Below are 26,480 nucleotides of genomic sequence, written 5' to 3'. Positions count from 1 at the left end.
CATGGAAGCGGTGTTATCCACTACGCACCAATAGTGTTAGCCACTATTAGTCTGATGCTGACATTTTGTATTAATGTGTGATAGACAACAAAACATTTTGTGTATTGTATTGTGGCTGTTTAACGAGTTTATAATAGAAAATAATTATCTCTAGTGAACGTCTATGAAATTGAAAAACATTGTTACTTCGTGTACAGTAGTAAACATTTGAAGTGAATCAAACATTCATCAAAGTTGTCCAAAAACTACACCCATCACTCCTTGTGTTCCAGCAGATGGCGCTGCAGATGGGTGTACTTGTGGCTCAAAGCTCTTCTGCTCCTTCTCTGCTCTTCCGTCAAACCCTGAACTGTCCTGCTTATGCTGGAGTTCCAGGCACTCCTGGACACAACGGTCTGCCTGGCAGAGATGGGAGAGACGGAAGAGATGGAGCCACTGGACCCAAAGGAGAGAAGGGAGAGCCAGGTTTGTGTATGGGATTGATAAAATCAGTAAAGCGAGGGAGCCTGAACTTGTTCATTTCAGTCCTACCTTAATACATGATATTTTTCTTTGCTTACAGGAGTGAGTGTGCAGGGACCTCCTGGTAAAGCAGGACCACCTGGACCAGATGGAGCCCAGGGTGAAAGGGGTCCAGCAGGTATTATTATTAGTTATTGTAGTTTAAAATTTTGTTCATACTTTAGTTTGGGCACTAATTCAGACTACTAACTAACTAAAGTAAACATCTAATTTGCTCCCTATTAATAATTAATAAGGTGCTGTTATGTTTAGGTGTGGGGTAGTATTAAGGGATCTGAAACACATTTTGTTTGGTCATTTTCTGCTAAGGAGCCATTATTTAAAGAGCCCCTATTATACATTAAATTAAAAATTAAATTACACACATTAAAAAGGGTCATATTTTGGTTTTGGGAGTCTCCAACAACAGGCTGATATACATGCAAGGTCAAAAAACACTTTCATTGTCCTATAATATGCATTTATTTTACAGTAATTATCTCAACGACTTCTATATGATTTGTTCAGGGATTCATTTGTTCCTAAACCCCTCCTTAGCCTGAAGCTAATCAGCGCTGATTGGATTGATGACAGTCTGTTGCGATTGATCGACAGCGTTCAGCGCGAAACAGAAAAAAATGCCCACCACAGCTTATCAACAATATTGAAGTAGTCAGAGTGCAGAGTGTATCATACCTCCCGTTTTTCCCGAGAGTCTCCCGTATTTCAGACCCATCTCCTGCCATCCTCCCGTTTTGTTATTTCTCCCAGAAAACTCCTGTAATTTTAGTGAGAATTGGTCCTGAAATTAAAGCATTACCAAAATTTATCAAGTGAATTTTGGGGACTTCAGCATATAAAATTGTGCATGAAGTGTGTTTACAACCTATCTAACATAATTACTCTTCATTCAGGTTCTTCTGGAAGTGAAAGTGTTATTGAGATCCTGAAATCTGAGATCCAGAATCTTAAAGCCAAGATTGACACAATTGAGAAAGCTGCGAGTTTCAGCAACTTCAGGAAAGTTGGACAGAAATATTACATCACTGATCATATTTTTGGAACATTCGATAATGGCATAAAACTCTGCGAGAGCTCTGGTGGAACCTTGGTTGTGCCAAAAAGTTTTGCAGAAAATCAAGCTTTAGTCAGGGTGGCAGCATCCAGTGGTTTAATTAATGAGAAGCCATATATTGGAGTCACAGACAAAGAAACAGAAGGACAGTTTGTAGACATTGAGGGGAAGCAACTAACTTTTACCAAATGGGGTTCTGGGCAGCCTGGTGATTATCAGGGAGCACAAGACTGTGGTGTAATAGATGTTTCTGGCACTTGGGATGATGAAAATTGTGGTGATAAACGTCCTATTATATGTGAAACAGACATCAAGTAGAAACTGTACCTTATTTGCACCAAATGAGAATGCAGAAATTCAGTATCAAGGTTATTTTAAACAACCTAAAGATACTATGCTTTAAAAATTAGTTTAGATTTGATTGTGAAGCATGTTCTTCAGTATGTAAAATTTTACATTTACTATACGTAACAAAAAATAAATACACTGAATGGTATGCAAACAACATGTACAGTTCATGATTGATTGAAATATTCACCTAAATAAAGTCTTTTGGCACATCATCTTTAAGGTATAATAAACAGTTAACCAGGTTGTAAAAATATGGGAGGTTGGGTGAACAAAACAAACACACCTTAAAACACATTGTGCATTGTATGGGTGTCATTTCCTGAGAGGAAGAGAGATTTTTTTAGAATACAAGATTCACAACAAGTATACAGATTTTAAACCAAACGACCCTCCTCGCCAGTCAGACTTGCCACACATTGGCTCCTTTATTAAACTGGTAAGTACCTGCATGTTATCTTAAAATATCAGTAAATAAATGAAAGAATTAAAAAATAATGGTGAACTGCAGACTTTTATCCAGCAAAGAAGCATAACGATAGACTCTATTTTGTGTTATAATTATACCATGCTTACCCAGATGGACCACATGAAGAACTTTTAGAAATTCATTAATCAAAAATTAAATCAGTCATATTCAGTAAAGAAATATTAAATGAATTGTTATTTAACTTAAAAATGTATGGGGGAAGAGGGGGAATCCAGTATACTCCATTGGCAGTCACACCTTTCTGAAGCGGTATCATATTTCGTCATAGAGCAAAAATTTCGATAATATTGTTTTTAAAGAACACATATTCACTAATTATAAGTTTTTCTTTAATAAACTCCTACCGCATGTTGGTAAGTAAGGTAAGGTTGTAGTTTTGTTTAGGCACGATAAGCTATATGATCGTTCAGAACTGTACTGTATACATTGTAATATACTGCTAAACCGCTTATGCTAATAATATGCACCATAATTAATTTTCCAAAAGTTTAACCCTATTTATCTGCGGTGCCTTAAATTGAAGGATTTAATCTCCAGTAAACTTAAAGAGCCCATATTATATATGAAATAGGGTCATATTTAGGTTGTAAGGGTCTCCAACAACAGTCTAATATGCATGCAAGGTCAAAAAACACTTTGATGGTCTTATAATCTGCATTTATTTTTACCTAATTATCCCAGCGACTCCCATATGAATCGTTCAGCGATTCATTTGTTCCCAAACCCCTCCTCAGCGCGAAGCTAATTTGCGCTAATTGGACCGATGACAGCCTGCTGCGATTGGTTGACGACACTGACAGGCTTCAGCACGAGACAGAGTGAAATGCCCAGCTGATAATCAACAATATAAAAGTAGTCAAATTGCACACACGCTTTATAGTGGATTTTGGCTGCCAGTGGGTGAATGTAAATACAGACGATGGACTAGAAAATACCGACGACTAACTATTTTATCAAGCAAAAAGTCCAAGAACTGGCAAGGAGATCTCCTAGCCCATCACAGTCTACCTGCTCTTTTCACACACACACACACACACACACACACACACAGGGCCTGTGCGTCCATAGCGGCGTCGGCGTTGGCGACACCTCCCTCACCACCCACGTCCTCAGTTATATCCGCAAATAATAACCTCCCCATTTTCTGTTAGTGGGCGGGGCCGCAGGTTTCGAATCTCCCGGGTTTGCGCGCGCAACTACTTGTGTTTTGTAGCCGCGTCATCACGAAACACCTAATGACTCGTTATCAAGACGACTCGTTTGAAGCACTATGAGTCGACTCTTTTATAGATGAATCAATAGTTTTAAACACTGTACACTTACAGATTTAAGCCTTAGCTGGACATTTCACTTCACTTAGAGCTGTGTGACACACTATATGGAAGAGCATTTTCAAAAACCCATAATATGGGCTCTTTAAAAAACGAGTCTTCTTTTACAGATTGTGGAAAGGTTCTGTGAGGTTTTCCTGTTTGTCCCAGCAGATGGCGCTGTTGAAGCTGTTCCTCAGGGCTCTTCTGCTCCTTCAGCTTGTTCTGCACCTGCTGGTTGGAGGTGCTGACCCTCAAACCCTGAACTGTTCTGCTTATGCTGGAGTTCCTGGCACTCCAGGACACAACGGTCTGCCTGGCAGAGACGGGAAAGACGGAAGAGATGGAGCCACTGGACCCAAAGGAGAGAAGGGAGAGCCAGGTTTGTGTCTGGGATTGATGAGTGAAAGAGCTTGTTGTTCATTTCAGTTCTTCCTTAATATATGACATTTTTGCTTACAGGAGTGAGTGTGCAGGGACCTCCTGGTAAAGCAGGACCACCTGGACCTGATGGGCCGCAGGGTGAAAGGGGTCCACCAGGTATTATTAGCTATTGAAGTTTAAAATTATGGTCACACTTAAGTTTGGGCACTAATTCAAACTAATAACTAACTAGCATAAACATCTAATTTGCTGCCTATTAATAATTAATAAGGCGCTATTATGTTTAGGTGTGGGGTAGTATTAAGAGATCTGAAATATGGCAGAATAAACATTCTGAATAAACAGCCATTTTTTTGTAATATTCTGCTAATTAGCCATTTTTCAATAGTGAGAATTGGTCCTGAAAGTAAAGTATTACCAAAATTTATCAACTGAAATTTGGGGACTTCATCATGTAAAATTGTGCATGAACATTAAATGTATTTACACCTAATAATATAATTGCTCTTCATTCAGGATCTCCTGGAAGTGAAAGTGTTATTGAGTCCCTGAAATCCGAGATCCAGAATCTTAAAGCCAAGTTTGCCACGATTGAGAAAGCTGCGAGTTTCAGCAACTTGAGGAAAGTTGGACAGAAATATTACATCACTGATGGCATTTTGGGAACTTTTAATGATGGCATAAAATTCTGCAAGGATGCTGGTGGAACATTAGTTGTGCCAAAAACTGCTGCAGAAAACCAGGCTTTAGTCAGGGTGTCAGTATCCAGTGCTTTAACTACTGGAAAGCCGTATATTGGAGTCACAGACAGAGAAATAGAGGGACAGTTTGTAGACATTGAGGGGAAGCAACTAACTTTTACCAACTGGGGTCCTAGGCAGCCTGATGATTACCGGGGAGCACAAGACTGTGGTGTAATAGATGTTTCTGGCACTTGGGATGATGGAAATTGTGGTGATATACGTCCTATTATATGCGAAATAGACATCAAGTAGAAACTCTACCATATTTGAATCAAATGAAAATGCAGAAATTCAGTATTAAGAATTTTTAAACAACCTATGAGATACTATGCTTTATAAAATAGTTTAGATTTGATTGTGAAGCATGTTCTTCAGTATGCAAAATGTTACATTTAATGTACCTAACAAAAAATTAAATAAATAAATGTATAAAATGTTATGGAAACAACAATGTGTACAGTTCATGATTGATTAAAATATGCACCTAAATTAAGTCTTTTGGCACATGATCTTTAAGTATAGTAAACAGTTAACCAGGTTGTAAAAATATGGGAAGTTGGGTGAATAAAACACACCTAAAAACACATTGTGCATTGAATGGGCGGCATATCCTGAGAGGAAGAGACGTTTTTTTTTTGGAATACAAGATTCACAACAACAAGCCTATATATTTTAACCCAGAAGACACTCCTCGCTTGTCAGTTGACAGTACGGACTTGCTACACTTTGGCTTCTTCATTAAACTTGTAAGTACCTGAACATTATCTTAAAATATCAGTAAATAGATAAAATAATAAAAAATAACAGAAATGGTGAACTGCAGACTTTTATCCAGCAAAGAAGCATAACGATGGACTCTGTTTTGTGTTATAATTATTACATTGTAATCCAAATGGACCACATGAAGAACTTTTATAAATTCATTCATCAAAAATTAAATCCAAAAGTCTAAATCCGTCAAGAAATAATACATAAATGGTAATTTAGTTTTAAAAATGTCATTCGGTTTCCCAGTGATGGGTTGGGGCTGGAAGGGCATCCAGCCGCATAAAACGTGCTGGATAAGTTAGTGGTTCATTCCGCTGTGGCGACCCTGGATTAATAAAGGGACTAAGCCGAAAAAAAAATGAATGAATGAATTATTGTCATTTGGCCGATCTTTTTTTATCCGTATGGAAATTAAAATTCTGTTTACTCCACTGGCAACCTTTCTGAAGAGGTTAAATTTTTCCCATATAGCAAACATTGCGATAATATTGTTTTTAAAGAACATATTCACTAATTATACGTTTTTCTGTAATAAGTTTTCTTTAGGCGTGATAAGCGATATGATTGTGCAGAACTGTATTAGTACTGTATATATTGTAATACACTACTAAACCGCTTATATGCTAATAATATGCACCATAATTAATCTTCCAAAATTTAACCCTATTTATCTGAGGTACCTTAAGTTGAAGAATTTATACTCAAGTAAACAACAAACGAGTAAGTAGTCATCTTTTCCAGATTGTGGAAAACTTCTGTGAGGCTTTCCTATGTGTCCCGGCAGATGACGCTGTTGAAGCTGTTCCTCAGAGCTCTTCTGCTCCTTCAGCTTGCTCTGCTGCTGCTGGCTGAAGCTGCTGACCCTCAAACCCTGAGCTGTCCTGCTTATGCTGGAGTTCCTGGCACTCCTGGGCACAACGGTCTGCCTGGCAGAGACGGAAGAGATGGAGCCACTGGACCCAAAGGAGAGAAGGGAGAGCCAGGTTTGTGTGAGAAAGTAAATATGTGAATCGCTGTTTCACTGATTCCAATAAAGTGTGTTTTATACTACTATACTGTCTCAGGAGTGAATGTGCAGGGGCCACCAGGTAAAGCAGGACCACCTGGACCAGCCGGAGCAAAGGGTGAAAGAGGACCATCAGGTATATAACATTATATAAACGTTCAAATGAACTTATTTGTGAACATAATCATATTCTTTGAATTGTAAAAAGATTATATTTAATACAAAAAACTATACCCTCATATGTCTTTTCATCCCTTTGTCAATTTTCAGGCTTACCAGGACGGGACAGCATGTCTGACTCACTGAAATCTGAGCTCCAGAAACTCAATGACAAGATTGCTCTAATTGAGAAGGTTGTGAATTTTAAAACGTTCAAAAAAGTTGGACAAAAATACTACGTTACTGATGGCATCGAGGAGTCTTTTGATAAAGGAATGCAGTACTGCAATGGCAATGGGGGAGCATTAGTTTTGCCAAGAAGTCTTTTAGAAAACAATGCATTAATGAAAGTATTAGTATCCAGTGCTTTTACTAAGAAAGCATTTATTAGAATCACAGACAGAGAAAAAGAGGGAGAGTTTGTAGACACTGATGGAAAGAAGTTGATGTTTACCAACTGGTATCCTGGTCAGCCTGATAACTATAAGGGAGTTCAAGATTGCGGCGCTATTACAGACACAGGCTCATGGGACGATCTCAGCTGTGATGGTCTGCAACCCATCATATGCGAAATAGAGATCAAATAGAATGTATACCACACTATACAGGTTGTTTTTTTGCACAAAAAATATGTCATATTTTACTAACACGTTTAACTTTAGAGGAGTTAAGAAATTAATATTTGATATAATATACCTGAACATGCGTTTTTGATCAACTGTATTAAATAATAAATCCATTAAATGTGATAAATCCATTAAATCCAGAGAAACTCAAAATTTCTCTTTTTTTCCAAAACTACATCTGAACCACTGATCTATATTAGAGATTATTATGCTTTCATTCATTCATTTTCCTTCAGCTTCGTCCATTGGAATGTTGTTCCAGGGTCAACATAGATGTTAATACAGGAACATGTCCTACTTGGTCAAATCAGGTTGGCTGTAAAAATATGCAATGTTTTCGTTTGATTTGTTTTGTCATTGAACTTTGATCCTGTGGCCAGTTGCATGAAATGCTTTGAACCTTTGACTGTTGACATTCAATGTTTTTCTTTTCTTTTAGAATAGACTGGAATTTTTCGAGTTGCATAAAAATGTAGATTCCTTATCAGATTGGGGATGGTTGTAACTCTTTTTGCATTTCCTGAACAGACATAGACAAACGAAAAGGTAAAATTGAAACATTTATTAAACTTTAAGAATAAAAAATTCTAAAACATCAGAATTGAGTTTTTATTTTATTCTAATGCTTCAGTACATACCCATAAAAACGACCTCCATCGGGATACAACCCTCAGACCATGGCTAAGAGAAAGACAGATTTGATGATGGTTAAATGAAGGTTATATTTTCAAATATTAAAATATGCTATAAAACATATAAACCACACTCTACTTACATTGTTGATGTATTCCAGGTGCTCAACAAAAAAGAAGAGGAAAATCAATTGACATCCAATTATTGATCCTTTAATCCTTTATTAATCCTAATTGAATGAAGGAAATTACTAGGTAATTAAGACGGCTAAAATTCAATTAAAGAAACGTAAAAATCAAATGATTGATCTTTTACTGATTTTTTATTGATCTTACTTTTGCAAACAGCTCCAAATCCTCCTTGACCCAGCAGATTGGAACTTCATAGCGGTCGAAGATGTCTGTAAAAGTTAAATAAGGGAATTTGTTTTAAAAAGCAAACAGTGGCATCTCCCATCCAAACTGATGAATTATATTAATTAAAAAACATTAAGAAATTATAATAATTGTTCATCTAAATTAATTTGGATTTATGATTATAAGTAAAGTATATTCAATACAATTCATATAATTAATCAATTACCAGAGTACATGTAAAATCATTATCAAATTAAAACCTAATTAGCAAAAAGGTGCTAATTAAAGACTCCTTTGTACCTGAGCAAAATTGAAATAAGGATGCATGTCCTCACTCAAGTCAGACTGGAAATGAACCGGAGCTTCAGTGGCATCCGCTTGGCTCAGACACAATGCGAATTGTAGCTTTGTGGCATGTGACAGACACAATGCTCATTGCAGTATCATCAGGAGCTTCTCTAACACTGACCAGAGCATCAGCAGATTCAGGAGCTTCATTAATGCTGAGCAGAGCCCCTGGAGCTTCACTAACGCTGGCCCAAGCACCAGCAGCTTTAGGAGCTTCACTAACTCTGACCAGCGCACCAGCAGCTTCATTAATGCTAACCAGAGCACAAGCAGCTTCATGAGCTTTACTAACTCTGACCAGAGCACCAGCAGCTTTATGAGCTTTACTAACTCTGACCAGCGCACCTGGAGCTTCACAAGCTTCACTAATGCTGACCAGAGCACCAGCAGCTTCATGAGCTTCACTAACACTGACCAGACTATTAGCAGCTTCAGGAGCTTCACTAACGCTGACCGGAGCACCAAGAGCTTCAGAGGTGTCACTAACGCAATCAGACACAATGCCTACTGGAGCTTCATAGGGGTGCCACCTTAATGTAACAATGTATTTCTAGCTAGTCTTTTGGATTCTTTGCCGCTTTACGATGAATGGCCTGAACCATTCTTTTCAAAACCACTTTGGATAAAACATCTTCTAAATGAATGTTTGAGTCGTACGTTAAAATCAAAATGAAAATAGGCAGTGCTTTATATCATGTTTTCATTTTATAGTGAAACAGTGTAGCCAGGGTGAAATGAGAGATGTAATAAAGTACACTTAAGATATACCCGCCTTCATTCTCCCTAATCAGATACAAAAAGAATGCAAGTCCAAACTTTGTGTACTTTGTAATGAGAAACAGTTCGCCCCAATCAGGGAGCGAATCTCGGCAGCTACGCCTCCGTTTTAGGGGGTCTAAATGTCCGTGTGGACGGCAGAAGTAACCATAGCAAAAGTTATATGTTCTAAAACTAGAACGTATGTAAGCGAGGCGGAATAGAGCGGTTGGATAGAGTAGAAGTAAGAGTCTGAATACTGTTCACATTCATCACTAGGCGTGATCTGTTGGTAAGATTCTTATATTATGCCTTTATTAAAGTAAATGGATGCCATTTAAGTCATTTGTGTTGTCCGCTTGTCAGACCACATTTGGCCAGAATGACTTATTTGTACAGAAATAAAAATGTGAGACAAAAGTCACCTGTATGTGTTCTGACATTATTTTCATTTATAATGTAATGTTTTATAATTCGAAACAATTCGAATGTTTGAAATCAATAAGCATAAACTACAACATTATACAGAACAAGACATTTTGTTTGCTAATTTTAACAGTGAGCAGCAGATGGCGCTGTTAAAGCATCAGCTTTGTGCTGTACTTCTCATGATGGAGTTTGGGCTGATAATATCCGCGTCTGAGAGTAGTTGTCCATCCTATCCTGGTGTTCCTGGCATACCTGGAAACAATGGCAGCCCTGGCAGAGATGGAAGAGATGGGTTCCCTGGACCAAAAGGAGAAAAAGGAGATCTAGGTTGGTTGTTGTTTGTTTTATGTATAATTTTATTATAGTGATGAAACGTTATAAGGCAATGACAATAAATCTCTCTCTCTCTCTCTCTAGGAGTTGGTGCACAGGGACCCCCAGGAAAAATAGGACCACCTGGAGCTCCTGGACCCAAAGGAGACAGAGAAAATACAGGTTTATCAGGTAAAATGAATGCACAGTTGAGCTAGATCTGTAGAGGTGGAGTTGGGGGAGATGGAGGGTTTTCGAGCATCTCTGCAGTAGTCATGCAGTTTTAATGTTGACCAAGGAATCTAATTAGCTGCATAATCTGCAGATGTTAATTGGCTGTATTAATGACACTATTGCTTGTGACAGTATATATCGTCTTAAACCCAACTCACACTGCAATTTTTAACAATTTTTAATGACGTTAGCTTGTCAGACTGCACAAGCACAATCCCTGTTTTGACAGCTTTTACAGATGAAGTCAAACTTATTAGCCCTCCTGAAAAATTGTCATTCTTATTCAAACATTTTCAAAAAGCTGTTTAACTGAGAGTTTTTTCAACACATATTTCAACATAATAATTCTAATTATTAATTTCTTTAGTCTTTGTCATGACAGTACATAATATTTTACTAGTTATTTTGCAAGATAGATGCTAGTATTCGGCTTAAGGTGCATTTAAATTCTTAACAGGTTAATTAGGTTGACTAGGCAAGTAATTGGACAACAATAGTTTGTTCTGTAGCCAATTGAAAAACAAATAATTTCTTGATGGGGCTAATGATATTGACCTTAAAAATAGTTTGTTAATTTTGCAAAAATAAAAAAATTGCTTTTATTCAAGTCAAACTAAGAAATAAGACTTTCACAAGAAAATATATAATTGGAAATACTGTGAAAATGTGTCCTTGCTCCTGTAAACACTCACTCACATACTCACTTTCCTTGGGCTTATCAAACCAGCGACCTTCTTTCTGTGAGGCAATTATGCTAACCACTTAGCCACCATATTGCCCCTTGTTAAACATCAGTTGGGAATTACTTGAAACGAATAAAAATTTCACAGGAGGGATAATAATTTTGCCTTCAACTGTACACTACCTGACAAAAGTCTTGTCATCGCTCCAAGTTTTAGGAACAACAAATAATAACTTGATTTCTAGTTGATCATTTGGTATCAGAAGTGGCTTATATGAAAGGCAAAGGCCTCTAGATTATGCTTATTTTACCAAAATAAAATATAATCATGCTTTGATATTTAATTAATTAATTAGGACAGTAAGGTCTGACTTTGCTTAGACAAAAGTCTTGTCACTTTACAGAAATAATGTACAGTATAGAATATATAGTTATGGTGCAGTGGAAAAGAATTCATATTGCGTATGACTCTCATGAGTTCGGACGATCCATACATCTCTGCAATGACTCAAATAACTAATTAATAAAGTCATCAGGAATGGCAAAGAAAGTGTTCTTGCAGGACTCCCAGAGTTCATCAAGATTTTCTGCATTCATCTTCAGTGCCTCCTCCTCCATCTTACCCCAGATATGCTCAATAATGTTCATTGCTGGTGACTCGGCTGGCCAATGCTGGAGCACCTTCACCTGCTTTGCTTTCAGAAACTTTGATGTGGAGGCTGAAGTATGAGAAGAAGAGCTATCCTGCTGAAGAATTTGCCCTCTCCTGTGGTTTGTAATGTAATGGGCAGGACAAATGTCTTGATACCTCAGGCTGTGGATGTTGCCATCCACTCTGCAGATCTCTCACACGCCCCCATGCTGAATGTAACCCCAAACCATGATTGTTCCTTCACCAAACTTGACTGATTTCTGAGAATCATGGGTCCATTAGGATTCCAATAGGTCTTCTACAGTGTTTGTGATGATTGGGATGCAGTTCTACAGATGATTAATAAAAAAAAAACTTCCTTCTGCCACTTTTCAAAATGATCACCTAGAAGTCAAGTGTGAAGAGTTCCTCTAAGTGTCATCTGAAATTTTCTCAGCCTCTTATGTTTATGTTCAGTTATTTCATGTTAAAGGAAATTAAATCAACATATTCTTTAACATAAAAGTGAAATTACAAAACCCATACATAGGAGGCTGGAAAAAATACTAATTTTAGAAGAAAATTTCAGAGATTTTTGCATCTGAACTCTTCATATGTTATTATATCTTAAACACTGTACAAAATAATTGGGACTATAGTTTATTTCATACTTTCTGCCTGTGATTTTCACTCTGCTGTGCTTTTACAGGGACTGATGTTCAAAATGCAATAGTAACACAGCTTCGATCTGATGTCAAACACCTTACAGACAGACTCACTGTAATAGATAAAGGTATTTCTACTCATTAATGTTTGCACTGTATTTTTTCATTATTTAAAAAAATGTTTAAATAAGAAAATGCTGGTAAAATCTTTTTTTATGTTCAGTCCTAGGATTTCGCATTGTTAAGAAAGTGGGACAGAAGTATTACGTGTCTGATGGGCTGGTAGGAAATTTTGAAACGGCACAGAAGTTCTGCTCTGACGCCGGGGTTAAAATTGTGCTGCCAAGAAGTGAAGATGAGAATAAAGTGCTGATTTCATTGCAAGAGGCCCTCGAGTCTACTTATGTATATGTTGGTGCAACAGATGCAAAGAAAGAAGGGCATTTTGTAGATTCGAGTGACCAGCCTCTAACTTTTACCAACTGGAAGGAAAATGAGCCGAATGATTATAGAGGGGCAGAAGATTGTACAGCTGTTTACAAAACTGGTGTGTGGAATGACATTAACTGTAATTCCAAGTGGCATGTGGCGTGTGAACTGTGAAACAGATTATGTTATTGTTACGATGATTAAATAAAAAGGGATTCAAAGAGATCTCACAAATAATAAAATATTAGGTTTCTGTTATGAAAAGACATCCCGCAGCATGTTGATTGTTGTTTCGAGTTTTTTTTCAGTTTTGCTTAAAAAAAATTGAATTGTTCAAGGTAATGTGTGTTTGATTTTAAAGTTGCAATGATACTAATAAATAATGAGTTTACTTAATAGTGCATCTCTGGACATTTAGTTTTAAGTTCTATCAACTTTTTGGTGTCATTTACTTTGTCATAAGACTTTAGTACTTATTTGTGACCCAAAATGAAGATATTTTAAATCAAATAAGTGAGATTTTACATTAGTACTTGTGTATCAAGCAAGTGTACTTGAGCTTGATTCAAAATTAACACTTGATTAACACTTAATTGATTTTCTAAACATCATTTATCAATTCATGTGAATAAAGGCTTAAAAAGGGCGGCACGGTTGCGTAGTGGTTAGCACTGTTGCTTTACTGCAAGAAGGTCGCTGGTTCGAGTCCTGCTGGGCCAGTTGGCATTTCTGTGTGGAGTTTGCATGCTCTTCCTGTGTTGGCGTGGGTTTTCTCTGGGTGCTCGGGTTTCCCCCACAATCCAAAGATATACGCAATAGGTAAATTGAATAGTGTACGAGTGTGTGACTGAGTGTGTATGGGTGTTTCCCAGTACTGGGTTTCAGCTGGAAGGGAATCCGCTATGTAAAGCATATGCTGGAATAGTTGGTGGTTCATTCCGCTGTGGCGACCTCTGAAATAGAGACTAAGACCTAAGACTAAAGAAAATGAATGAAAGAATGATAAAGCCTTAAAATCTTATTTAATATAAGATTTTGTCTCTTCATAAGACTTAAAATAACAGCTTGATTCAAATTTATTTATTTATTTTAAATTTCTATACAAATGTGTGTTCATTCCGTTATGGCTACCCCTGATAAATAGGGTGAGTGAATGAATAAATGTTTGGAATTGTTGGAGATATGGTTGAACAGACTTTAAATAGATGAACAGAAATTGTTCCAATTTGGTTAAAGATATCTAAATTTTTTAATGGGTTTGAAAAACATTGATGATGAGTAAAAGATGACAGACTTTTCATTTTCGGGAGGAACTAAACCACAGGTGTCAAAGCCAGTTCCTGGAGGGCCGCAGCTTTGCACAGTGGGGGAAACCCACGCGAACGCAGGGAGAGCATGCAAACTCCACACAGAAGCGGCAACTGACTCAGCCGAGGCTCGAACCAGCGACCTTCTTGCTGTGAGGCAACAGCACTACCACGCCACTGCGTCGCCTTATTGAGTATTGTTAATGTTTATGGTATAGTTTTTTTAAAAACTTCTATATAATAAAGAAAATCAGGTGAGTCATATTTAATCTTATTTCATATTTATGAATTGCAATAAAGCAAATGATGACATGATGATTAGCCAGTATTTGTACAATTTTTTAATTATTAAAATGTTTTAATACAAATGGATATAATCTTTTGCAATGGAAAAATAATCACATCTGAAGAAACAAACTTGGTGAATAAACGACCACAGATAGCAAATGTTGGGTGTCTATTGAGATAAACATCTCAAAATATCGTCAATATGAGAATAGTAACATAAATATTGTTTTGTCTTATTAAATCTTGGATTCAGTAGACAATTACAACTGGAAAAGCAGAAAGCCGCTGAAACTGGTGTAGCTGTAATCATCATCATAAACCCAGCTTTTCTCCCACAGCTGTGTGAACAATTGATCGCCCCTGTCCAGTGAGAGAACGACACCATTGCTGCCATTAGCATTGCTCTCATGACGCAGAGAAAACACTGAGCATTGTATCTGATTATTTTTATGGAGACTGACAGCCATTTGATTAGTTGGATGAGCATGAGCATAAAATCTGAAGAAATAGACCCCATTCACTGGTGCTGTGAAAATACCTGTGAGAAATATTATTCAAGAATTATAATAATAATAATGTTATTTAAAAACATACTTTAGCATAACAGTAAATGTGTTAAAGAGAAATGAATAACACAGGTTACCAGTGCTGGAGTCATAAGCATTTCCAAAATTAGCGAAGATTTTTTTGTAAACCAGAGTCTGTCGAGTATTAAAGGGTCCAGTTTGTTGTGATCCGGATGCCAAAAGTCCAGCTGAAAAGGCAACCTTTTTGGCTGTGAAAAGAAAAAAGAAGTTTGATTTGTTTTGTTTTTGTCATATTTACACAAGTCATATTTTAATTTACCTTTATTTTCTGCTTCAATAGATTCAAGTTTATCACTTGAGCCTTTCGCCAATATCCTTAAAGCTGTTTAAAAAAAACATTTCCAGAATTTATATTATATCATCATACTTTATGTTTCATGTTATGATTCAACAACAATCCTGTAAAGGTGAAGTGAAACAGATCTTTCATTCTTTCATTTTCTTTTTGGCTTAGTCCCTTTATTAATCAGGGGTCGCCAAAGCAGAATGAACCGCCAACTTATCCAGCATATGTTTTACGCAGTGGACGCTCTTCCAGTTGCAACGCAGTACAGGGAAACACCCATACACTCATTCACACACAGGGGCGGATTTAACCAATAAGCAAGGTAAGTGGCCACTTAGGGCCCCAGGAAATCTGAGGGCCCCCAAATAAATACCTAGACATATGATACCTAAAAATTATATCTAACGTTTTCTATTTTGTATGGTGAGGGTCTAAAATGTTTAATTTGAACTTAATTATCTGCGCAAATTTGTCCCCCACCTTCAATCATGGACCAGTCCAGCAGTCAAATCAGTAAAGATTTAGGTTTTAAAACAAAATCGTTAATTTCTTATGTTTAGTTGTGGATTCATTTTAAGAAAACAAATCATTTGAAATGTTTTACAAGATGCTTTACATGTTATTATTATTTTGCATTTAGATAAAAAGTAGAAAAGGAGATTGAATGATAGAAGAAAAAAAAACAGCAAAATAATAATTAAAGAAATTAAAGTACAAAAGGTGCATTTTAGGACTTTTGGGCCACATGGCTGGAATAGCTTAGGGCCCCAAAATCACTAAATCTGCCCTTGTTCACACTACGGACAATTTTAGCATACCCAATTCACCTATAGCGCATGACTTTGGACTTGTGGGGGAAACCGAAGCACCTGGAGGAAACCCACACGAACATGCAAACTCCACATAGAAATGCCAACTGACCCAGCCGGGGCTCGAATCAGTGACCTTTTTGCTGTGAGGCCACAGCACTACCCACTGCGCTACCAAACTGCCTGTCTTTGTTTCTACTAAAAAAAATGCTTGTTTTGTTATAAATATTTTTATTTTTTTTTGTAAATTCCATATCCACAAATGCAAATTTACTTATACCAAACCATATTACCATATGAGTTTAGTCATTTTTTAAAAATCATTCATTATCTGAAAATAAGAAAGCAAACAAAACTATTTCATTTTGTAATGACTTTAATTTATATACTGTAATAGAATCTTAAATGTCTTACTCTCAATTTATTTCATGTTCTTTATTATGTCTTTCTTTCTTTCTCTCTCATATTCACATTCTGTATTGTATACAAATATTGATACAAACATGTCAACAGTTTTTTTGCAAATAAAAAAAAAGATAAATAAATAAATAAATACTGATTTGAGATATTTACCTTCATTCTCTCTCTTTAGTTCTTTCACTGTTTCCTCTGTAGCTTTTAGTCTTGCCTCAATGTTCTTTAACTGTTCTGGTGTAATTAAATCGTGTGCCAGTGAGACTCCGACACATACCAATAAAAGCATCTTTTGAGTAGCCGACATTTTCAAAGCTGCATACATGGGTGTTGTTTTTATGCTTTTTATGTTTGATTTCTGAGTTTGGGTCAGTATGGAATCACATGATGCTGAAAAGCAAACACGACCCTTGTATTGTTTGTACTGGGAGATGAAAAAGATTCAGATTAATCAGTAATTGACGAGATTAAATGTCACAAACAATGACATGCTGAAAATGAAAGGTTCTAAATGTGTTTTTTCAGCATGATTGTTGGTTTGTTTTTTTTATTGATGCCATAGAAAACCCCATCTTTGGTTCCACCAGGGGCGTTGCTAGACATAAATCTCTACTGGGGCACGCCATGTAAAAAATAAATAAATAATAATATTATATATATATATATATATATATATATATATATATATATATATATATATATATATATATATATATATATATATATATATATATATATATATATATATATATATAAATACATATATATATTTATATACAAAAATATTTATTCTAAATAAACAAAAGTATTATTGTTATTATACAATTTTTTTTCTAAATAAATAACAGAAATGAATCCTACATGTGTTTCCCAGCGATAGGTTGTGGCTGGAAAGGCATCCGCTGTGTAAAACATATGCTGGATAAGTTGGTGATTCATTCTGCTGTGGTGACCCCAGATTAATAAAGGGACTAAGCCGAAAAAGAAAATGAATGAATGAATCCTACATGTAACTGGAAAACAATGTAAAGACAACTGAAGAGATGCTAAGATAATTTAAGAAATCTTTTGCATAAGTATTAATTTCATTTGAATGAAATTCTATATACAGTTCTAGAATACAAAAATATGTTTTATAGAATTGTATGTTGTCTTAGACTTGACACATGGCAGAGAATTAGTTTTACTAAGTCTACCTCTCTGACTCTTCATCCCTCCTTTTTACTTCATACAAAAAATCTATCAGGAGGCATGCTTAGTAAGATCACCCTCCAAATCGGGTCTAACAACACCCCTGGGTTCCACAAAATTTTATTAAAGAGTAACATTGTTTTTCTGAATATAATGAACATTTTAGAAATCTAAATCATTTTAGAAAGCAATAGATTAACTTTTGAATGATAAATGATATGAAATTGATTAGCATAAACATGGTGTGAATGTAGGCCTGATGAAAAGTTTCCACTACTTCCGATACAGTATATAAAAGCTGAAAATGTTAAATCTTTTGTAACTTTGTATAAACTACGGTGACTTTCACAATTATATCACAAAAACATGAATAAACACATGCAAATCACTACACTTTAATTATAACTATTAATAAAACTAAGAAAAAACAAGGAATTCAACTCAGAATTTAATCCCCAAATATCAAATATAAATCCGCATATATGACTAAAATATTCATTCATTCATTCATTCATTTTCTTTTTGGCTTTGTCCATTTATTATTCTGGGGTTGTCATAGCGGAATGAACCGCCAACTTATCCAGCATGTTTCCAGCCGTAACCCATCACTGGGAAACACCCATACACTCTTGCGTTCGCACACATACACTATGGACAATTTACCCTACCCAATTCACCTATATCTTTGGACTTGTATAGGGGAAACCCTATACGACCGTGGGTTTAAAAACCACGCGAACACAGGGAGAACATGCAAACTCCACACAGAAACGCCAACTTACCCAGCCGGGGCTCGAACCAGCGACCTTCTTGCTGTAAGGCGTTTGTTTGTCACTAAACAAAAAAAAATCAGGTACTTTTCAAACATCCATGCACCTGCTCTGTGATTGGATAAAAAGTTAATTTAGGGCGTGACGTCACGTTGTCGGTTAAACCAAGAAGGAAAGAGCCCAGCTTCCGGTATGGTGTATTAAACAGGGACCACCACAGGACAAATCTGCCAGGAAAATGCGGTAGGCAAGTTGTCATAAGTGAAAGAGAAATTAAAATACGGCGCATCCACAGTGCCATCTTTATGACTTTCAAATAAATGTGGCTTATGGTTGTACGGCCCAAGGGCTCTGTGACGGAAGTAATCGGGCTAGCTGATCAGTCATCGATCGACCGCTATTAGAGCTCTGCGCGCGGGCGGACATGGGGACGAGATCCAGCCGTTTACACGAGGAGGCTGCCTCCACACCTTTTGATAAAGACGGCATCAAGAGAGAGTCATGTCGACGGATCCGGAGCACCAGGCCCACCAGCCTCATGGTGGAGTTCTCCGGGAGTTTCGATCACGACTCCGAGACGAACCGCAGCCGGTCAGAAGAGGGTAGCGACTCGGATACCGGGCAGCAGGCGAGCAGCGACGGCAGCCCTGCCGACCGCCACACGTCCCCGTCTCTGAGCAGCGAGGCCTCGCCATCGGATGAGAATGGAGCCGACGAGAAACGCGAGGACGACGGCAGTCCTGGAGGCCCTGTGAGCGGGGAGGAAATAGGCCGTGCACCGCAGCGCACTTTCTCCGAGCGTTTGCCCGGTGGTCGCCATTCTTCCGCCAGCGGAGTCACGGCAAGGTCTGCCCGGGTGAGAGGCACTCACGCACGGCCAGTGTCCGAGGCGTGGATCGGCCTCTACAGAGTCAACAACCGGCACGGTGGTAAGTTGAAATGCTGATTGTTTATTTGTTTGAAATGTTACACTTCGTTCGGTCTGTGTTTTGACATTTAAGCCAGCTGTGTTTACAAAACAATACATCCTATGTGTTTGACTCAACACCGTTTATATATTAGGATTTAAACACCATATGCCATACTATTATGTCATACAAAGTAAGTAACGACTAACGTTAAGCCAGTGTTTATTTTATCATCATTTTTTACTTTATTTCATTCCAGGATCGCATTCACAAAAGAACTAGGGCATGACAACTTACTTGCCATTTTACTTTTTTCAAACCACACTTTTTAAAAGGAGAAAATAAATAGTATTTAAAGGATAGTTCACCCAAAAATGACAATTGTCATAATTTAATTACCCTGTTCTTGTTTTCTTCTGTTAAACACACGATAAGATGTTTTGAAAAATGTTGGAAACCTAGAATTAGTTTTTCCTACTATGGGCATCAATAGTTACAGATTTTCAGTTTTTTTTTTTTTTTTTCAAATCTGTTCGTTAGTGTTGAACAGAATAAAGATATTCAAAGATTTGGCAAACCACTCAAGAGCAAGTAAATAATGAGTACATTTTTACCTTAACCATTCTTTTAAGTTTTATTGTTTTCCACATGCAAAGACGTTTTCACAAGCTTGTTACCTTATTTGGAAGTTTGGTTATACGTTACAGTTGTATACTTCTTTTATTTGTACTTTTAGCAATCCCCATTGACCGTTATTCAAGGTAGTGTTTTTGTTTTATAGCATATAAAACATGGAAGGTGACTAACAAAGATTAATGGTTCTGCGTAAGACTGAGCTCACAGTATAATCAGGTATTGGGGTTTATAGGCATTTCAGACATTCCTGACAGGATGATCCGTGATGGATTGAAATGCAAAGACCAAACGTGAGCCCAGTTTACTGTTGATCTCCGTATTTTGTTTTTCCACTATATTGGTCAGTTGGGCAAAGTCCAGCCAGAGGGTTCAGAAAAGTGGGCCACATGAGTGTATGATTGTGAATCTCCTGTGTCTCACAAAACGCTTACTGTGTCGCTAATTTATAATAATAGGTCACCTACATGATATATTTTTCTTCTTTTTCCAGCTATTCGTTGTCCCTTTTGCACCAAGCCGTTCCCTGGAGGGCGGATTGAGGACCACCTTTTAAGTTGTCTGACTTCTCCCCCTCTCCCTTATAACAGTAAGCATCCCATTTGTTTTTTTATTATTGTCTGTCTTCTGCTACATCTTAGTTCTGGATTCAATTGCATCTTATTATCCAACAGCGGATGTGCTGGCTAAGGACAGTGGAGAGTGTTCAATCTGTCTTGAAGACCTGCTACAAGGAGAAACCATCGCTCGACTGGCCTGCCTGTGTGTCTACCATAAGAGGTAAACACTGATTAAATATTAAATAAAAAAGGTCAAGTAAAGAGAATTTTCTGAAGATTGTATTGAATAATCGCTGATCTTTTTCTAAACAGCTGCATTGACACATGGAGCAAAGTGAAGCCGTGCTGCCCTGAGCATCCTTTTGATTGATTCATGTGACCGCGTGCAATGACACTTTGACTCAGGTGAGTTTGTTCATTCAAATACATCAGTTCATTAAAGTTGTTTAATGTTTTAAGTTGGACTGTCCCCCTTTTAATGACTGCAGAAGGCTTTTTTATGAAATGAACTCACTCACAGATATATTTAGCAATGTTTCGCCAGAAAAATAGATTTTTTGTCATGTATTATCGTTAAAAATCTTATCTAGTTCATGATTAAAAAAAAAAATTTGTAATGTTTTTAAAAATGTTTTTTGCCTTGAAAATGGTCTGTTGTTGCTGACATGGCATTAATAAGAAAATATGATGTGATATGAAATGTTTTAAGTAAAAAAATAAATCCAAGTGTCATCATTTTATTTCAAACCATTATATTTTCAGCGCCATTTTCTGGGACTCTTTGATCTGCACATTTTGGTTTATTTTTCCTTCTTTATCGCACATGTTTGTTTGAAAAGAGCTTCGTGATCTGAACTGAGTATGATAGAAAGACATGCAAAATGTTGGGAAAAGTGGGTCCTTGAGTTCAGAATTGAAAATCATTGAAACGGATCATATTTTGAGAACTCTTTTACAACAATGGGCCTCTTTGTTTTTATTGTATAAACAAAAATCACTGAGATATGTTTCAAAATGTCTTTTTTTTTTTAAGTGGGATACAAGGCCTAAATTCCGATTGCTGGAAAATTGTATGCGTCATGAGTGAGTCTAGCCATGGATTCAGTATCAATAGATTTTTTTTTGATAATGGTAATATGATTTTTAAGGACATTTGTTATTCCAATATACATGATGTTGAATAATGACAGTGAATGACATTCATGGTGCAACCGTCAGGAAGAGCGGTCATGTATACAGACGTGCAGCCAGTCAGAACTCAGCAGTAGTTGATTATCGCTCTGAAAGCATTTGCTGGAACATTTGAAGGCCACGTCAAGCTCATACACATCTGCTTATAGACCGATTTCAACGATTTGTCTTTGATTGCATGGATACTTTTGGACTTTAATACGGTGCGCATGCAAGCACATCGGTGGGGTGCTCCACTTTGGTTGGCGAAGCTACAAACAGCCATTGAAATTAAGGCATGTTCATTAAGTGGCACTTTCTGTCTAAAGGCTGATTTATACTTCTGCGACAAGCGAATGCTACGGTGCGGCTTATGCGTGGACGCAGCCCTCGCCGTGGCTGTCGGCGTCGCTGATGCGCACCTCTCCAAAAAAGTAACTACACGTCGCAACGACGTGAAGCGCAAGCTGTGTGATTGGTCGGCTTGATGGTGCTGACGAGTGTGGGCGGGACAGAGAGTCGCGCGAGCCTGAAGGAGCAATTGTTAACAAGTGTTGAGTCCCGTGAAGACGCTCCAAATGTAAAGTTTTGTTTTGTGTTTACCTCATGGTTAAAGTTGTTGCACATCTGCCGGTTCCTGCCTCAAAAGAGCGAGTTTGAACCACTTGTACATTAAGGAAGCGTTCAGAAAAAACAAAACACCATCAAAGAAACTCGACACAAAGGAACAGAAATGCGTCATTGCCAACTAGCGTTTCAGGAGTGTTATTGAAACAGAAACAGCGTGCAGAAGTATGAATGCACAGCTATGCGTGTTGCATGCGCATTGGGTCACGCCGATTACTTGACGCAGAAGTATAAACCAGGCTTAAGCCCTGTTAGGTGGCGAGTCACAGCCAGCCATTATAAAGCCTTGTCTATGGTAAACTATTATCTTTGATATGACTGACACATCATCCAGCGCTTGTTCTTCATTGAGTTTATCCTTCTGATTGGTCAACTTTGACATTGGTCAACTGTGTTTGATATGGGTTGCAACTGAAATCTGCAGGAAGGTAGATCTCCAGGAACAGGGTTGAGCACCACTGCTTTACAGTATTTCTCAATGTTTGAGATTGGATATCTTACGAAATTATCCCAGTGTATATAAAACTATAAATTCTTTCCAAACAGACCTATCTTAGAAAAAATAAAATATCGCAATGTCAGTTTTTTCTAATATTGTGCAGCCCTAATAGAGGTATAATTCCTTTTTTTATTGTTAATACTACTTTGAGATCTAGTCTACAATAATCGTATCTTTCTGTCACAATTTCTTCAAGCTAAATCAAGCTTTTATGGAGTTTCTAGCGTAAGGTGGTAAAACGCTTGTGAAGTTCATGTATCAGTGTCCTCATACAGTGAGACGACAGACACTGAAAACGCCACAAACATGCTTTAGTATGTGTGAAAGTGAAACCACACCATGAATTCACAGAGACATGCAGACTTTGTAGGTCAGTAGTGTTTTACTAGCTTAACATTGAGAGATACAAGTCTACATTAAGATTTGATCTGGTGTACGGTATAGCATTTTAATTTATTCTTCCAAAATTTTCCAAATTCTGCGACTGAAGACTGCATATGGACTCCAGGCATAAAAACATAATCACATCATGGAAATCATAAGTTTAAGTTTTAAGCTTTAATCCTCTTATGGGCAATTCATTCGGACATGGTGGTGCTTTACATATAACAAGAATGACACACATTAACATCAAGTACACAAACAAAAAACTGAAGAAAAATAATTGAAAAAGTTAGATAATTATAATTTATAAAAAATGATGATGATAATAATAATTCATCAATTAACTACTATTATTACTTAACCGAATTACGTCAGGCATTTAAGTCAATTTATAACGATTTGTGGAACATCTTATTGTGCTTAGATGTTGCCCAAGGGGCATCCGCTCAAAATATTTGTTTAAGGAGTTTGTGCTATCTCTTATTATTTAATGCACCATCCTCAACACATGCTGTTCGTAATAGGATGCAATACTTTGCAGGAAAACTCTTAAAATTTCTGACCACAAATTAACAATGCCTCGAAGATGATTCTTGTTTTTAATAGACAGTGAGGAAAACCAGAAAATAATAGAAAAAGACTAAATACTTACAACAAATTAATTATAAAAGGGCTTAAGAATAACTCTCAACGTTAAATGAGTTGAGTTTCCTCAATAAACACAGTCGTTGATGAGCCTTATTAATAATTGTATGTGTGTTTTGATCTAATTTCAAGCTGTTGTCAATAATTGTTCCTAGGTACCTATATTCCTCCGCAACCTTGACCTGTGTCTCATTTCTTGACCACCCTTTGGAGAGCAGGCTTTTTTCTTCTTTTTTTTTTTGTCAAAGTTGATAACATTTCTTTGGTTTTTGACACATTCAGGTCTAGTTCCATTTTATTGCACCACCATTTGATAAAATCATGCAAGACTGAACCATGTTCCTGGTCTGAGTGAGAAAGCAAGGATAAAAGCACAGTATCATCGGCATATTTAACCAAATACGTATTGTCTGGTGTACTCTACATTTGTATAAAGTAAAATAGCATACTATTCCTATTTTTCACTGAACAAATTGCATAATTTTTGTTTTCCTCCAAGACTTTTATAAAAATTATTCAATTGCTTAGACTTTGATTATATGGGGGGAAAAGCCTTTGTGGAATTGTGGGACCGTTCTTGTGTTTTCCTTAGAAAAAAGCCCATATGTTTTATAAGAATGCATTTATCACTCTTGTCTAATATTTGTTCTGCATCATTATTTCAGGAGACAATACCCCCTGGCAGGAGCATTTATTTTCTGACGAGAGGATTGTGAGAGACACAAAAGAACAAAAACTAAAAACAAGCATCAACACTTGTGGTCAGACTAATCGCTCGGGAGTGAGCCTGGCTTTAACAATCTGACGTGACTCTTAGGACTTGGCTTTTCTCTGCTCTCCACATCTGCGTGAACGGCGGGTTTGCTCTGCTTGCCTTTCCTCTTCAAACCTCAGAGTGAAACTGAATTTAACTTCGAAAAAGACGGAGAGAAAGTTACACACGGAACAGTTTGTGGGGATGGTGTTTGGCAATGCAAATGTGGCGATCTGTCATTTATGCCGGGCTTAGTTTGAGCAGCCTGCTGGGGTTGCATTGGTTTGAATGAACTACTTGATCCGTGATGAGTTGTACATGCGTAAATATTGCACAGGATTACATACGAGGCATGATGTTTTCTATATATCGAATGATATGAAACTGTTTTTGGGGAAAGTTTTTTTTTTTTTTTGGTCATTGTTGCTTTAGGAACATTTCAAAGGCAGAGTAAAATTTTCCAGATTTAGTAGATTTTTAGTGATTTTATCCATCATTAAGTCGAAAGTCTCTCTCAATACCACATCAAGCTCTTTTTAACCTCTTGATCAGATTGTATATCGTTGACAGATCAGAGCGAAACTTCCACTAGCTTAATGGATGTGTTCTTGGTTGCAGTGAAGTGTGTGTTCAAGTGTGTACTTAAATGCAGATGATGATGACCTGATAGCGTTTACTATTCTTGGAGGGCAGGTTGGGATTTTTTTGTTGTGTGTCAGATGTAAGAAAACACTTTACGCTGTACACCAGGCCTTCTCTGCACTGAATGAGACCATCTGTGGTGCTGAGATGTGTGTCAGATGCAGTAATGCCATATGGCACATGCTTCGCCTGAGGATAGAGATTGAGAACAGCTGATGGGTAATTATGACTATGTCATCATCATCATCATCGTCCCCCCCCCCTGAAACGAACAATGGAATAAGTGCTTCGGAAAGGATTTTTATTTTCGACAGCACTCCACAGAGATGCTTGTTCAATATTTTGAGGTTTTTTGATGGTGGGTGTGTGTTATTGTGTTCATCATTCTATCGTGTCTTGTAACGATCAGTTGGTCTGTTACCTTTTTTGCCTTAGCTCAAGGATTCATATTTTGAGAGCAGTATTGCAATGTATTTTCATTACAGGTCAGTCAAACGGTTCTTTCCCATTGAAAAAAAAAACCAAGAGGTGAGGGTCATTTTACAGTAACATTTTACAGTAACATTTATGTTTAGTGTTGGTGTAGTGCTTTGTGGACGGGGAGGTATTGTCAGAGTATTTTTGACAATCTTTTAAGCTCTGTAAGTTAGCTTTGCCCTTTAACTTATGTGGTGCCATACCTCAATATTCATATTTACTATACTAACCTGGGGCTTAGCTAACTCCAAAGGTGTTTTTAATATTATTATTAATACAAAAATACATACACAGTATAAATACCATAGAAAGTTCTGTAATTATTCAGTGCTAAGGGTCTTTGCCCGCTTCATCCTGTGTGTTGACCAGTTGTCGGACAAATTGGAACGATTTGGGAATGTTATTTAGGTCAGTAAGATTGGAAAATATTCACATCCCCAAACAGACAATCTGCCTTCATTCTGCTAAAGAACAATTGAGTATTTATTTATTAAAGTGTAAATATGTATAACATTTCAAAATGGCTTTGTCCTTTGTTTGTCCATGATGCTGTTTCTATGCCTAAATCTTTTGTATTGTCCGATAAATTGTTTTTATATGTATTTTTTACAATAAATATGCTTAAGTGTGATGGTGGTTGTGCT

General features: G+C 37.1%; 6 protein-coding genes across 8 annotated transcripts; 5 read left to right on the top strand and 1 right to left on the bottom strand.

The window, feature by feature from the left end:
* Window positions 1–275: 275 nt before the first annotated feature.
* Window positions 276–1,997, top strand: LOC130238304 (pulmonary surfactant-associated protein D-like). Its single transcript, XM_056469272.1, has 3 exons — window positions 276–465; window positions 563–640; window positions 1,416–1,997. Exons 1-3 carry the CDS (start codon window positions 276–278, stop codon window positions 1,892–1,894), a joined length of 747 nt encoding a protein of 248 aa, XP_056325247.1. The 3' UTR covers window positions 1,895–1,997.
* Window positions 1,998–2,258: 261 nt separating this feature from the next.
* LOC130245972 (pulmonary surfactant-associated protein D-like) lies at window positions 2,259–5,271 on the top strand. Of its 2 annotated transcripts, none has more exons than XM_056478782.1 (4): window positions 2,259–2,363; window positions 3,899–4,106; window positions 4,187–4,264; window positions 4,625–5,271. In XM_056478782.1, the coding sequence occupies exons 2-4, from the start codon at window positions 3,899–3,901 to the stop codon at window positions 5,101–5,103; spliced, it is 765 nt and encodes a 254-aa protein (XP_056334757.1). In that variant the 5' UTR covers window positions 2,259–2,363; the 3' UTR covers window positions 5,104–5,271. The 2 variants fall into 2 exon arrangements, with proteins under 2 accessions (XP_056334757.1, XP_056334765.1); XM_056478790.1 differs by having other exon boundaries at window positions 2,265–2,363; window positions 3,896–4,106.
* A 97-nt stretch (window positions 5,272–5,368) lies between these two features.
* Window positions 5,369–7,814, top strand: mbl2 (mannose binding lectin 2). Of its 2 annotated transcripts, none has more exons than XM_056478762.1 (4): window positions 5,369–5,597; window positions 6,404–6,602; window positions 6,684–6,761; window positions 6,896–7,814. In XM_056478762.1, the coding sequence occupies exons 1-4, from the start codon at window positions 5,400–5,402 to the stop codon at window positions 7,369–7,371; spliced, it is 951 nt and encodes a 316-aa protein (XP_056334737.1). In that variant the 5' UTR covers window positions 5,369–5,399; the 3' UTR covers window positions 7,372–7,814. The 2 variants fall into 2 exon arrangements, with proteins under 2 accessions (XP_056334737.1, XP_056334746.1); XM_056478771.1 differs by having other exon boundaries at window positions 5,540–5,597; window positions 6,361–6,602.
* Window positions 7,815–9,690: 1,876 nt separating this feature from the next.
* Window positions 9,691–13,151, top strand: hbl4 (hexose-binding lectin 4). Its single transcript, XM_056467467.1, has 5 exons — window positions 9,691–9,795; window positions 10,063–10,259; window positions 10,350–10,436; window positions 12,501–12,584; window positions 12,680–13,151. Exons 2-5 carry the CDS (start codon window positions 10,073–10,075, stop codon window positions 13,057–13,059), a joined length of 738 nt encoding a protein of 245 aa, XP_056323442.1. The 5' UTR covers window positions 9,691–9,795; window positions 10,063–10,072; the 3' UTR covers window positions 13,060–13,151.
* A 1,414-nt stretch (window positions 13,152–14,565) lies between these two features.
* On the bottom strand, window positions 14,566–16,981 carry cbln13 (cerebellin 13). Its single transcript, XM_056467459.1, has 4 exons — window positions 16,736–16,981; window positions 15,327–15,389; window positions 15,124–15,255; window positions 14,566–15,018 (listed from the first exon to the last, which is right to left on the bottom strand). The coding sequence occupies exons 1-4, from the start codon at window positions 16,899–16,901 to the stop codon at window positions 14,741–14,743; spliced, it is 639 nt and encodes a 212-aa protein (XP_056323434.1). The 5' UTR covers window positions 16,902–16,981; the 3' UTR covers window positions 14,566–14,740.
* Window positions 16,982–18,689: 1,708 nt separating this feature from the next.
* zgc:66427 (uncharacterized protein LOC406256 homolog) lies at window positions 18,690–25,881 on the top strand. Its single transcript, XM_056478749.1, has 5 exons — window positions 18,690–19,466; window positions 20,572–20,667; window positions 20,753–20,858; window positions 20,951–21,043; window positions 24,629–25,881. The coding sequence occupies exons 1-4, from the start codon at window positions 18,962–18,964 to the stop codon at window positions 21,006–21,008; spliced, it is 765 nt and encodes a 254-aa protein (XP_056334724.1). The 5' UTR covers window positions 18,690–18,961; the 3' UTR covers window positions 21,009–21,043; window positions 24,629–25,881.
* The last annotated feature ends 599 nt before the right edge of the window (window positions 25,882–26,480 follow it).

Source organism: Danio aesculapii, chromosome 2, assembly GCF_903798145.1.
Source record: "Danio aesculapii chromosome 2, fDanAes4.1, whole genome shotgun sequence".
NCBI lineage: Eukaryota > Metazoa > Chordata > Actinopteri > Cypriniformes > Danionidae > Danio > Danio aesculapii.
Note: the sequence above shows the minus strand (reverse complement) of the source record. Positions and strands in the feature narration are given on the sequence as shown.